The 15,119-nt window shown below is 38.9% G+C and overlaps 1 protein-coding gene across 1 annotated transcript in view; it reads left to right on the forward strand.

The window, feature by feature from the left end:
- The first annotated feature begins 209 nt into the window (after nucleotides 1-209).
- The window catches only part of KIF13B (kinesin family member 13B), a 190,482-nt gene continuing 175,572 nt past the window's right edge, over nucleotides 210-15,119 (forward strand). The window contains exon 1 of the mRNA XM_040626464.1: nucleotides 210-343. Coding sequence (XP_040482398.1) covers nucleotides 289-343 — 55 coding nt within the window. The 5' untranslated portion in view covers nucleotides 210-288. The remainder of the gene's footprint in view (nucleotides 344-15,119) is intronic.

The following is a 15,119-nucleotide window of genomic DNA, read 5'->3' on the forward strand; positions in this document are numbered from 1 at the left end:
GTAGAAGAAGAGTGGCATTTACACGTTCCAGGCAGCGAAGCACGCCTGACTGCTCCCGCCGGAGTCCCTCCGCCTCTCTCCTGCCCTCGACCACCTTCAGGGACTACAAGTCCCGTCATGCAACGAGGACGCGCCGGGAGCCCGGCGACCTGCCCCGCCCCGCCCCGGCTCCGCCCCCGCCCCGCCCCTCCCCTCCCGCCCGCAGCCCCCTCCCGCCCGGCCAGCCCCGAAGAGTTGCCCGGTGGCCGCGGCAGACGGAAGCCGAGGGAGAGCCTCGGCGGCAGCAGGATGGGCGACTCCAAAGTGAAAGTGGCCGTGCGGATCCGGCCCATGAACCGGAGAGGTGAGAGCCGAGCCTGCCCGGGGCCGCCACGGTGGAGGCGGCAGGTGCCTGGCGCGCCCTTCCTTCAGCCGCGGCCGCCGTGTGGGGTCCGGCCGGCCCCGCCCCTGCAGTCCGCGTCTAGGCGAGAGAGCTGCCGCTGCGCCCCTAAACCTCGTCCCCCGCGTCCGCCCGTCCTGCGCGGGGACGCCCCTCCCCTCGCCCGCACTGCGTCCCGGGCGCCACGGGCCCCATGTCCCGGTCCGCTGCCCCTTCCGCCGTCGCGCCCGCTCCGCCCCGCCCCGGCGCCCTTTCGCCCTCTCGCCTCTCCTGCCCTTGCGGGAGGGCGCTCTGGTCCCTTGCCCCGGGCTCGCTTCCTCCTTACCCCCACCCCTGCCCCTTGCTCGTGCCCCGCCGCGTCCCCCGCTTTCTCCTTGCCAGCTGTCAGAGTGGCCCCCGCCTCTCGGGTCCTCACCCCTCCAGCCTGGCCGGGACAGCCAGGGACCCCGAGGCCCCACGTCTCTGGCCCAGTCACCCCAACCCTGCACTTTTGTGCAGTGGCAGGAAAAAATGGGAGGGAATTTGGTTTACTCCTGAGAAAGCACTCAAGTGCAAAAATTCCTCGTCTGCGTTTTTCACTTTATGTATGTTTAGCCTGGACGGTCGTAAAGAATTGTAAAGACTTTGATTGAAGTTGGGTAAAACAAGTGCCCTTCCACCCCCCGCTTTTTTTTTTTTTTGACTGTTGAGATAGTTTTGTTTTTGCTTGCAGTCATATTCGTCATCTCTCAACAATAAATAGTTTAAGTGCCAAGATTCTTGTGAAATTGTATCTTTCAGACATTCTCTCAATTCTGCAGGGAGGGTAGAGAAAGCAGATAAACCGAGTACATTTTAAATAATCTTTAGTCAGTCAAATGGAGTGAAGAGAACCCCCAACTCGAAGTACCAAGAGAAGGTGGGCTGGGTCTTGGCTTTAATGCTATGTAGCAGCGTGACTGGGCAAGTAACTTTAAATGAGATAATACATTTGAAAACACTTTCTGTACAAGGCTATGTTATTGTGATCACTGTTATAATCCCAGCAGATGACTTTTCAATTGATAATACTCTTAAGTAATCAAAATCTTGTATCGGAATTACTTCTAAGAGGTTCTTGCAACTTATTTGTTCATAACCAGTGTTAAGTCTATGTAGAAATTATGAGCTGTTTTCCGCTTTTCCTTTTCTTTGCTGTCTTTTGTGTAGATTGAGATACACAGATTAACCAGTTGGCAGTATGTTTTGTTGGGTTGTCCTTCTTTTGGAAGTTGGTTTATTTCTTCTCTTCGAGTCATCTCTTCAATTGGAGCTGGTGATTCCTCCTGTCCCTGCTAGGTCAGTTTAAGGTTGTCACGTGACACAGAAGCCTTCTCCCCCCCAACTTAAACTAGTGGGCTCTTTGGGTCTTTAGTCTTTTCTTTGACAAAGTTAAAGGATCTTAGATGAATTCAGAAACTTCTGTTCTTAAGTGCTCAGGCATCTTTATTCAAGTTTATTACCATCACAATGGTAAAAAAACAGAAAAAAACAAGCGACATAAAACAACTTATCTGGGATTTGATTCTGAAAGGATGATTTCAGCACATTCTTAAAATTGCCTTTTCACGAAAAACTTGGAAATGTCAATGCTAAAAAGATGCAGCTAACCAACCATCAGAAAAAACCTCTCTCAGATAATTAGAATCCTTCCCTCTCCCCCTCCCCCGATGAATTTATTGTTATAAATTGTCATTAGTTAGATTGTAATAATTGGCAGGATCAGAGTTTACAGGGACACATAGAATAATAATAATTTTAGCTGTGGAATGGATGTTAGCTGTTCCTTTGGTTGAACTCATTTCAAAATTAAGGTTTATACATGGATCTATTACTATATTAGTAGAAGTGCCTTATTGTGGTCAACTGCTTCCCCCTCATTTAGTGCCATCTCTTACCTAGCCTTGTATTTCCTGAATGCATATGGACTTCTTTTTGCAGTGATTACCATGATAATTAAGGTTGTTGGTTCTATATCTATTTTGTCATGAGGTTGTCATTTACATAAATCTAGAAGTAATGGAATACATTGTAGTGGAATTCTAAAGCTAGTGATTTCTTTTCTTTTTTTTTTTTTTAAGATTTCATTTTTAAGTAATTTGCACACCACGCATGGAGTTTGAACTTATAACTCCGAGATCAAGAGTTGCATGCTCAGCTGACTGAGCCAGCCAGGCTTCCCTAAAGCCAGTGATTTTGAAACTGCTATCTGGAATTTGTTTAAAAAGACTAAAACAGAAATATATTTTCTTTCCAGTAATTTTGAAAAGAATCATATTACTTTGACTAATCATTACTTCTGGGGAAATTAGTGTATTAAGTAAGTAGTAGTGTATAATTATGGCAAATAGTAAATGTTTAGTCATATATTTTTCTTTTGGCATATCAGTTCAGGATGCAACCTCAGAAATCGCTCTTCACAAATAAGAACGAGAAGAGAATGGGTTACCAGCATGATGAAGTTTTGCTGTATAGATTCTGATGTTTGGAATTATATTGGCGACTTTTTGAGGAAAACTGAAATTTGCAAGACGCTTCTAGTGTACCATTAAGTTCTTCATGTGATTCAGTATCTGTGCTAAGGTGTTAAGGTAGTTGGTTTATTATTTAACATTTATCATGGAAGTAAGAGTTTCAGTCTTTTTTGCTAAAAGTATATGTGGGTTTGGGAAACATAGTTATTTCAACATTAAGCATTATGTCCTAGTTCAATAATAGCAAGAATTTTGTCAGTAATATTTTTCTTGTTACATATTTTAACATTGCACTAACAAAACAAAACATGAAAGGGAAAACGTCTATAACATCCTTCCATTTTAACAATCCGTGCTTTCATTTTCCTATTTCCATTCTAGTTTGTGTTCACATGCATATGTTATTTTACCTACTTTAAATATTACAACTTTCGTTTTTGCTTTTCTTCATCTGAAATATGTACTTAAACAAGCTGAAGGAAAGCTGTAAACTTGTTTTGTTATGCGATCTTGAAGTTCTTGTTGCAGATATTGTTTGATGTTTCATGTTGTTTTTCAGACTTGGACAACTCACCAGGTAAGTCCAGTTGTGTTTTTCTATATACTGTAAGGAACATCCATTCATACATTATTAAGCAGTTTGATTATTAAATGAACTGAAAGGTTTACAAGCATAATCGATGGTACTAGCTAGATCAGTGACACTCTCCTATTTAGGAATTTGATGTTTTATAACTTCAGATGGTTTAAAAAATATTTAATATTTACTGAGTGCCTGCCAGGTGTCTAGCTTGTATTAGGTATTACAGGATCTTATTGCCTTTCTTCAGGGGACTTCCCATGTTTAAATATTTATAAGATCAAATACCAAAATAAATACATTAACATCAAAAGTGTTTGGAAAATACCTTTCCTATCTACCTAGCCTAAGGTATTGAAACCAAGAATTACATTAGATATTTAGCTGGAGAGAAAAATAGTGAAATGGGTTATTTCATTTGTTAGGGAACATGGATAATAAATACATTTCAACATGTATTTCTCAGGGGATTACTTTGCATTTTACAGTACTTGATGCAGTGAAAAGCGCAAAGACAGAAAGAAGAATGTACCATCTGACAGAAGTCAGTGCTTAAGTAAATCATGGTCTAGAATCTCGGGGGAATGATTGTTATGTAGATATTAACAATGATGAAAATCAGCATCATTTACCAAGAAAGACAGTTTTCTATAGAAGTTAGCAGAAAAAGCAGAATGGAAAGCAGTATATGTAACTGTGCAGTTGATTCTTACTGTATAAAAATGTCAATAGGAGTGGGCAAGGGCTAGAAAGAAACATGGAAAAATGAGATTGCGTGTTCCTTTTGGGAGTCTCTTATGTCCTGAAAATTCTCTCTTAGTGTTGACTCTATTGTAGTGTTCAGCTTTTTAAAGTGTGCTTAATGGTTCATGCTCATGAGGAAATGGCTCTCCTGTGAAAAGATAAGATTAAAAGGTAAACAAACACCTATCGCAGATTGCCAGGTGAGTGATCGGGAAATATAGGAATTCAGAGCGAAAGATCCCTTGAAGCCTGGTGATCAGGGAAGCCTTCTCTGGGGAGGGAGAACCTTGGTTAGATGTGGAGGGAGGAAGCTTATGATCAGAATGGGTGCATGGTAGCAGGTAAGGGGAGAGCATTGGGTCTTTGGGGGAGGAAGTATGTATGGCCTGAGAGCAAAGGCACAGAGACAGGAATGAGCCAGGCAAGTTCAGGCGGCAGAGATGGGATAAGCCTGCCAGGAAGCAGGGTTCTGTGAGTCTGCCTAGAGAAGGATGAGATTAGAAAGTTAGGGTTGAATTGCAGGGAGCCCTGAGTGCTGGTTAGGCCTAAAAGTCTGCGTTAGGGTGGCTGGTCCGATGCTTTGTTTAGCTCTGTAGAACTTCGTATGTATCTCAGACACAAGCATGAAGGAGGAAGATTGCCAGATCTTAGAGCAGTATCAAAATCCTGGGTAGACGCCTGATTCAGGGCATAGGTGGGTATCACTTAAAAGCAGGTGATGGAAATGACGCCATGTGAATAGGAAGAATCAGGAGGCTGGTCAAACTTAGGTAAGCAGTGGGGACTTAGAAGACAACATAAAACTGAGGAAGTGGGAAGCTGAGAGAATACCCCTGAAGTCTGTGAAGACACAGGCAATCCTTAGGAAATGAAGGGACTAGGTAGCAAGGAGATTCTGAAACAGGAAGGTGGTTTTGACCCTTAGGTCATTGGGGGTCTCAGAGAGATAACTGATCTTGGACTCAGAGTCAAGGATGGCTGTGGATGGAAATTTCTGACATACTTTCTAAAACAGAAGACCCTTGTTTTCTAGCATCTGCTTGATATGCTAGTAGAGAATGAGACACAAATCTATTACAACATTGTTTTGTTTCTGCTGTCCACTCAATGACTGGAATTGGGATTTATCCGTACAGCGCCAGATGCTTTTGGAGAAGAAAGTACACATTTATATGATAAAATAAAATAAAAATTTGTTTGAGTTGGCTTTTACTTTTACCCCCTCACCTCCATAAAGCAATGACTAATGTCTAACTTTTCCAGTCCTTAAGGTCTGAAGATAGAGGAAACCACTGACAAAACTATTCATTAAGCTGATGAATGGAGATGTTTATTGAGTGGAAATGGATTATTATTGATCTCTTGGCTTGCTGATCAGGTTCCCCTTGTGTTCAACAGAGCACGTTTTTAAAAAAAAAAACTTGGCAAAGATAAGCAGTGTAATTTATGGGGAAGTGTGTGACACTAACTGATCTCTGGGACACAAATCCATGACTTAATTTGTCCTGGGCTTGAGCTTTCAGGTGCCATAGATATTTTTAAAAGATGGTATTAGCCCATTCGATATGTGTTGATTGAAGAAAAGAAGAGTAGCTACTTCTTTTTGAGAGCTTTCTGTTTATGAGCTACAGAGTTGAGTATTTTTTATATGTTACTTTATTCAAATGAAATTTGGAAGGTAGTTTGTGGAATTATCATTTAACAGAATCTCAGAGAGGGGTAAGTAAACTTTCCCAGAATTACAACACCAGTATTTTAGAGCCTGAATTTCACCTACTGTGCCAGTAAAGCCTGTGCTTTTAGTGCTGTATTGGACACGATGATCTTTAAAGGGACCTTACATTCTTGAATTTACATAATGTTCAAAGATGTACAGGATACATGAGAAGCATAAGTCATGATCTTTGATCAAAGGAGCTCAGTGTCTTCTTGGTAATAAAAGATGCACAGGTGAGTCAATTACAAGAATATATGTACACAGTGATGCCAGTGCATTATGAATTAAAGAAATGGGAGTGAGACTTGAGAATGGTAAGGACTGTGCTAGAGACAATGGGCAGGGAGGGAGAGATGGCAGGTGGGATATAAAACACAAGTCGTTGGAATTAATCTGTGTGTTTTTACCCTGCTCATAAGCTAATAAGTTAGGTAGTTATAGGTTCATGGATGCTGGTAGAAGACATGGGACTTCTGGGTCAGAGGACTTACTCATGGCATGGCAAGCAGTGTGAGCAGCTCCCATTGCTTGCCAATCCCACAAGGGTGTAGAGAGTCCAGATAGCTGCTGTGCAGCGCAAGCAGTAGGTTTGTGTTGCATCTGAGGAACACTGGGCTTGGGGAATCCATTGTTTTATGTGGTTTGCAAGCCTGCTCTTTGTCCCAGAGGAAGACCTTGTCCCTCAAGGTTGCTGGCTGCAAACACAGTCCTGAGAGAGGGGCTGGGTAAAGAGCATCCGTGGCCTAGCATTCTAGGTATACCCAGCAAGGAAGTGTCAAAGCGGCATGGAAGCAACGAAATTTAGGAAGTACAGGAAGACTGCAAAGCTTCTGGTGTAGATGATTTAGATGACTAAGTGAATGAAGGTTGGGGTTATTAACTGACATTGGAAATATGGGAGAAGCAGGTTTTAGGCCGGAGGTGTAGGAAATGATGAGTTTTATTCTTAGACATTCGGCAGTATTTAGTCAGTCCTTATTATGTGCTGTATACTGCACCTACAACTATGAATAAGATATCGTGTATACCTGGAAGAAACTCAACAGACTTGTAGAGTTTTAGGTGTCTGAAGTGTAGTCAAGTGGGTGGATCCAGAATGCTGTTGTATATGAGTCTGAACCTAAGCGACTGGAGATGTGCGTAGAGTCACACATTTGGGAGTCATTACTGTGGGTAGAAGATAGAATACCAAATTAAGGTGTGTGTGAAGGAGGAAGTCACAGAGGCCAGGAAGACATAGGGAGAAGCAGATAAAAGTAATATGGAAGCCCAGGGGATGCCTGCGTGGCACAGTTGGTTAAGAAGCTGACTCTTGGTTTCGGCTCAGGTTGTGATCTCAGGGTTGTGAGATCAAGTTTCACATGGAGCCCCATGTTGGGCTCTGCGCTCCGTGCAGAGTCTGCTTGAAATTCTCTCTTTCTCCCTCCACCCCTCCTGCTTGTACTCTCTCTCTCAGATAAATAAATAAGTCTTAAGAAAAAAAAAGTAATATGGAAGCCCATAGAGAAACTGTGTCGAAGGATGAATAGTTGGTAGTCAGATATCACAGGAATGGCACGTAATAATTATGTTCAGTGGATTTGGCATCATGGCAGTCAATAGTAATTTTCAGAATAATTTTGACTGAATGAATGAACGAGTGTTGGTATGTTAATAGTGGGCTGAGAAATAAGGGGGCTGCCAGTATGGTGGCAGTGAATATACAAGTTTCTTTCAAGAAAATCCATTTAGAAGGGAAAGGTAAAGAGTGGTGTTTGGAGTCATACCTAGGAACAGACCTTTTTTATGAGATGTTTGAGCCTCTTTATAGACAGAAAGAGCCAATAGAGAGGGAAATTCTTGAAATATGGGAATAAGATAATTATGTAATGGCAAAGGCCTGGAGTGTGTAATATTCTTGATGAGGTGATTTTGAGGTGGTTATTTGAGAGTGAGAAGAGTTGGTTTGGCTGGGATCTTCAGAGTAGTGATTGTTTAGAAACGTAATTGAAGAACTCTAACCATATTTTATATCTATTGAGGGTAGTGAGATAATTCTAATTTTTTTGAGATACAATTCATCAAAAGTGTACAATTCAGTGATTTTAGTGTATTTACAGAGTTGTGCAACCATCACCATTATCCAGTTGAAGGACATTTTCAACATCCCAAAGAGAGACTCTGTCCCCACCAGCAGTCACTGTCCACCCTCCTCCCCCAGCACACACCTATCCCTCTTCCCTGCCCCTGGCAACCACTGCTCAACTTCTTGTCTCTATGGATTTCCCTATCTAGGCATTTCATATAAATGGAATCATGCGATATGTGGACTTCTGTATCTAACTTTTTTCACTTGGTATAATGTATTCAGGGTTTAGTCATGTTGTAGCATGAGTCAGTATTCATCCCTTTTTAAGGGACTAATATTGAATATATTATATATCAATATATAATATTGAATATTGAATAATATGTGATATGGATATGCTGCATTTGTTTACTCATTCATTAGTTGATGGGCATTTGGCTTGTTTCCACTTTTTGGCTGTTATAAATAATAATGCTGTGAACATTTGTGTATAACTTTTTGTGTGGATGTATATTTTTATTTCTTCTGGGTGTATATACACATAGAAGTGGAATTTCTGGGTCATATAGTAACCCTAACTTTTGAGGAACTGCTAAATTGTTTTCCAAAGTGACTGCACCATTTTATGTTCTCATCAACAATGTGTGAAAGTTCCAGTTTCTCTGTGTCCTTGCCAACACTTGCTTTGTCTGTCTTTTTGATTATTGCCATCCCAGCATGTGTGAAGTAGTATCTCATAGTGGTTTTGATTTTCATTTATTTCTCCAGTGTCTAATGATGTTGAACATCTTTTCATGTGTTTATTGGCTGTTTGTAGATCTTTGGAGAGATTTCTATTAACTATCATTTTATTTTATTTTTTGTTTTTTTATTTTTATTTTAATTTTTTTCAGTTGGCTCCAGGCTCAGTGTGGAGCCCAGTGTGAGGCTTGAACTCATGACCCTGAGATCAAGATCTGAGCTGAAGGGCGCCTGGGTGGCTCAGTTGGTTAAGTGGCCAATTCTTGGTGTTCAGCTCAGGTCATGATCTCAGGGTCCTGGGATCCAGCCCCAGACTGGGCTCCGTGCTCAGCTCAGCAGGGAGTCTGCTTGAGGATTCTCTTTCTCTTTCCTCTCCCTATGTCCCTCCCCATGCTCTCTGGCTCTCAAATAAATAAATAAATAAATCTTAAAAAAAAAAAAAAAAGACCTGAGCTGGGATTAAAGTTGGACGCTCAACTGACTTAGCCACCCAGGCACCCCTCAAACTATCATTTTAAAATTTGGGTTGTCTTTCTATTATTGAACTGGTAGAATTATTTATATATTTTGAATACTAGTCCCTTATCAGAGAAATGATTTGCAAATATTTTCTTGATTTTTGTGCGTTGCCTTTTCATTCTGTTACTGGTATCTTTTAAAGCACAAAAGTTATGTTTTTGTTTTAAAGATTTTATTTTTAAGTAATCTGTACACCCAATGTGGGGTTCAAACTCACAATCCTAAGATCAGGAGTTGCATGCTCCACCAGCTGAGCCAGCCAGACACCCCTGCAGCACAGAAGTTTTTCATTTTGATATGGTCCAATTTATCTTTTGTTGCTTGTGTTTTTGATATCAGATATAAGGAATCATAACCTAACTCAAGGTTATGTGGATTTATGCCTGTATTTTCTTCTAAGAGTTTTATAGTTTTAGACTTTATATTTAGATCTTTGATCCATTTGGAGTTAATTTTTGAATGTGATGTGAGGTAGAGGTTAAATTTCTTTCTGTTGCATGTGGATATCCAATTGTCCCAGCACTATTTGTTGAAATGATTATACTTTCCCCTTTGGATTGTCTTGGCACTCTTGTTGAAAATCAATTGACTGTTGAATTTAAGAGTAAGTTACAGTGAGCTTTTTAGGAATGTGACTAGTAGGTAAAGGGAGGTACATTTTTAGTTCTGAGTAGTATATTTGGTTTGAAAATTATTAGTAATTTTCTGGAGAATTAGAAAACAGGTTACTAAATGGGCAACTCAGACTTACTTTCTTCACACTGAGAATGATGCATTTCCTCAGATGGAATATGAGTTATGTAAAGGGAGTGTCCCAGACCCTGCCCATCTTTCACTATGATGTCATTGAGGAACGAGCACAGCTGATTTATGCATTGAAGGAAGACTTGTTTCAAATTATTGTTCACTTTTACAGGGTGACTAATTTGCTGGCTGAGTAAGCTGAACTGTCAGCTGTTAATATTTTAATATTCATCTTGAGGAACTTGACCTAGAAAAGGATCGTGTTTGGGAAATACTGTGGGATTTTTAATGTTAGTGGATTAAATTTCTTTCTGTTTTCTAAGGACTCATGGATACATCAAAGCGTTCATGGTTCGAAGTACGATAGAGCTTCATTAGTCATGATATAAACTTACAGTATTACTTAACTTTAAGATCACTCTGGTTTTTTATTGGTTTTCAGACATAGTACTAATTAAATCCCAGTCTCATTATTATAGGCTTCCCTAGGAATAAACTGTTCTCCATGTGTTACTTATTATAATAATGGTGAGCATTTAGTGCTATTTTTTTTTATTGTGGTAAGGTATATAGAACATAAAATTTACCATCTTAAACCATTTTTAAGTGTACAGTTTAGTGGAATTTAGTTGTTGTGGAACCATCACCACTCTCTACGTCTAGAACGTTTTTATCCTGTAAAACTGAAACTCTGTATCCATGAAACTCCCCCATTGCTTCTTAAGCCCAGCCCCTGGCATCTACCATCTTATTTTCTATCTCTGTGAATTTGACTACTCTAGGTATCTCATATAAGTGGAATTATATAGTATTTGTCCAGCTGTCTTACTTGGCATAATGTCAAGGCTCATCCATGTTTTGGCAGAATTTCATTCCTTTTTAAGATTGAAGAATATTCCATTGAATTATACCAAATTTTGTTCTTCCATTCATTCATCGGTGGGTAGTTAGATTGTTTCCACCTTTTGGCTATTGTGAATACTGCTGTGAACATGGGTATACTTTAATGCTGATTTTGCAAAGGCAGCTCATAGCAGCTAGGTCCTTATCTTTTTAATCTAAGTATGTTCCGTACTAAGAGGAAGAAGCGGTTTTTCTTTTGGATTTTTGGTAGGTGTTTTTAAAAATTTTTTTTTAGTTTTTGGGATGTCTGGATGGCTCAGTTGGTTAAGCATCTGCCTTCGACTCAAGTCAGGGTCCTGGGGTCCTGGGATCAACTCCTGACGTGGGCTCCTTGTTTGGTGGGAAGCCTGCTGCTCCCTCTCTCTGCCTGCCGCTCCCCCTGCTTGTGTTCTCTCTCTGTCAAATAAATAACAATCTTCAAAAAAAAAAAATTTTTTTTTAGTTTTTAAAATTCAGATTAAATTTAAGGCCTAAATTTGTTACTGTTATTTAATTACTGCTTGCTTTCTAAGCAGTATAGAGCAAGAAGTTTTAAATGGAGAAAGTGTCATATTTAGAATCTTGTTGCAATGTAATTTTTTTTTTTAAAGATTTTATTTTTAAGTAATCTCTGCACCCAGCATGAGGCTTGAACTCACAATCCCGAGATGAAGAGTTGCATGCTTTACTGACTGAGCCAGCCAGGCGTCCCTTTTACAATATAATTGAATTCAACAAACTAGAAACATTTGATGGTTCTCTAGCTGTAGCATTTATATTAAATGTTTTTCATATATCTGACCCTTAAACTCTCTTCAAATCTCACTGCTTTTATTTGCTTGGGTGTGTGTGTCCTAGATATACCACCCATATTCTAAACAGCCTTGTCTTAATATCTGTCCGTCAGTCAACAGAATCAGAGTGGGAATTTTGTTTGATAAAAATGGAGCTACTGAAGTGAAGATTGTGTTCATATTTTAAAGGCCAGCTTTCATGGGTGTTAGATGTGGGGATATTTCTAAGTGTTGCGGCCTTTAGGACAAAATGAATTTAGGTTGAATATACTAGTTATTAGGTGATTCTGTGTATGGTATAGGATTTTCCCAGGATTGGTTCCTTTATCATGCCGTTTAATGCTTCCAAATTATTATTTCTATCTAATGAAGTCATGAGACAGAAAAAGGAGGAACTGTGAAGAGGATAGAGAAAAAGCATACAAATACTGAAGGAAAATGTTTGGATCCCTTCTCAGTTCAAGATCATTTGAAATGAAGGCAGAGCACTTAGAAAATATTTGATTTACAGTTTTTCAGGCATGCATTCTAATGTGTACTTCTGCATACAGAACTATACATGCAGCGCCTTTGCTTAGACCATCATTCTTGTAAGACACTAATAACTAATTTTGTGGTGGGTGGTGAGATAGTAGATTCTGAGTCACACGGTACAATTTCCGGAGTGTTGATAATACATTTGTGTGTAATACAGATTTGACTGTAAGGGGCTCGTCAATACAATATGGTCAGAAACCATTAAGGAGTAGTATTAACAAAGTATGACGATCACAAACTTTCTTGAGCTCTGGGCCTATAGACTTTAGTGCTAGTTGACCCACAGTGGAACATTTGTTGCTTGGGAATTAGTCTTGTACACCTAGGTAAAACATAGCTCAATAGTTTTCCTTTCAGTTTTCTTTGCCTGAAAAATGTGTTGGCTAAAAGACTGCTAAGGTTTTTGTACTTCTAGAATGTATCTTTGAGACCAACTGTAGAAAAACCAATATAAAAAAAGTTGTGGCAGGTACAGGGAGGGCAATTTTTGTTTTTGCTTTTTTTTGTATTTGTCTCACTTATGTAAGTTAAAATGAAAAAAAGAAATGACCTTTCCTGGCAGTGGAAATACTCATAAGTTATAATGAATATGACATTGACATTTGGCCAAGGTTCTTTGGAAATACAAAATAGCTGCAATGTAGTGCAATTCCTTTCCTTAGAGCTTATCTTTTGGTAATGGAGATAAGGCAAACAGTTACATACTTTGGGTCAGAAAAATGTAAGAATATAAAAATATGAGGGGTGCCTGGGTGGCTTAATCAGTTGAGCATCCTACTCTTGGTTTTGGCTCAGGTCATGATCTCAGGGTCATGAGATCAAGCCTTACGTGGGGCTCTGCACTCATAGTGGAGGCTACTTGAGATTCTCTTTCCCTCTCCCTCTACCCTTCCCCCTGCTCATACACACTCTCTGATAAATAAATCTTTAAAAAAAAAGAATATAAAAAATATGAGAACATGAACATGCCATGGCCTATACTTTAAAAAAATAGCTTTATTGAAAAAAAAAGAAAAAAGAAAAAATAGCTTTATTGAGATATAATTCAGATATCATAGAATTCAGCCATTTCCGTGGTTTTTATCATGCTCACATAATTGTGCAGTTATCAGCATAATCAATTTTAGTACATCTTCATACCCCGAAAGAAAATTATACCCATGTAACCGCATGGTGACCATAGTTAGTGATACTGTATTGCATATTTGAAGGTTGCTAAGAGAGTAGATGTTGAAAGGTCTCATAATGGAAAAAATTTTTTGTCATTATATATGGTAGCAGATGTTAATTAGCCTTATGTGGTGAGCATTTTGCAATATATACAAATAGGGAATCATGTTGTACACCCAAAACTCATAATGTTACATGTCAGTTATACCTCAATTAAAAATAAACAAAACACTATACCCATTTGCAGTCACTCCCCAGCCGTAGGCAGTAACTAGTCTATTTTCTGTATCTTTTTGCCTTTTCTGGGCATTTCAAATGAGTAGAATCATGTAATTTGGTATTTTGTAACTGGCTTCTTTTTCTTCATACACGCTTCGTTGATGTTGTAGTATGTATCAATACTTTAATCCTTTTAATTGCCGAATACTGTTCCATTTTATGGATATACTAAATTTATCCATTCTTTAGTTGGTGGACATTTGGATTGTTCCACTTTTTGGCTGTTATGAATAGCCAACTACTAGCATTATGAACATTTATGCATAAGCTTTTGTATGGACCTAGGTTTTCATTTCTAATAATATAGTATAATATAATGTAATATAATATAATGTAATATAATATAATATAATATAATATAATATAATATAATATAGTATCTCTTAGATAATATATATGTAGGAGTGGAATTGACAGGTCATATGCCAGCTGTTTAACCTTTTGAGGAACTGCCAGACTGTTTTCCAAAGTAACTACACCATTTTACATTCCCATCAGTAGTGTATGAGGATTCCAAGTTCTCCACATCCTCCCCTACACTTGTTATTATCTGTCTTTTTGACTATAGTTATGCTAGTGGGTATGAAATGGTATCTCAATGTATTTCTGGTTTACATTTCCCGATGTGTAATTATTTTGAGCATCTTTTCTTCTGCTTATTGGCCATTTTTGTATCTTTTTTTTGGAGAGATGTCTATTCGGATCCATTGCCCATTTAAAAATTGGATTGTCTTTTTATTATTAAGTTGTAAGAGTTCTTTATGTTTTTGATGTAAGTCCCCTATTAGATATATAATTTACAAATTTACAAGTTTGTTCGATTCTGTGGGTTGTCTTTTTACTCTCTTGACAGCGTCCTTTGAAGTACAAAAGTTTTTCCTTTTTGATGCTGTCCAATTTATCTATTTTGTTGTTGTTATGCTTTTAGTGTCTAAGAAATCATTACCTAACCCGACATCATGTGAGTTTACCCTTATGTTTTCTTCTAAGAGTTTTATAGTTTTAGCTCTTACACATTTATGTCTGTGATCTTTTGGAATTAATTTTTATGTATGGTGTTCATTCTCTTTGCATGTGGATATCCAGTTGTCCCACCACCATTTTCTGAAAAGACTGTAATTTTCCCACTGGATTGTCTTGTCAAAATCGTTGGCCATAAATGTGACAGCATATTTCAGGGCTGTCTGTTCCATTGATCTATATGTCTGTCCTTCTGTCCTTATAGTAGTATAGCACCGTCTTGATTATGTAGCTTTGTAGTTAAGTTTGACATTGGCGAATATGGTCTTCCTACTTTGTTCTTTTTCAAGAATATTTGGCTATTCTGGGTCTCATGCGTTTCTATGTAGATTTAAGATCAGCTTGGTTTAAAAAAAAAAAGCTATCCTGCGATTTTGATAGGGATTACCTTAAATCTTGTAGACCAATGTGGGGTTTATTGGCATCTTAATAGTATTAAGTCTTTCAATTCGT

The sequence above is a fragment of the Ursus maritimus genome, unplaced genomic scaffold (assembly GCF_017311325.1).
Source record: "Ursus maritimus isolate PB19 unplaced genomic scaffold, ASM1731132v1 scaffold_11, whole genome shotgun sequence".
Classification (NCBI taxonomy): Eukaryota; Metazoa; Chordata; class Mammalia; order Carnivora; family Ursidae; genus Ursus; species Ursus maritimus.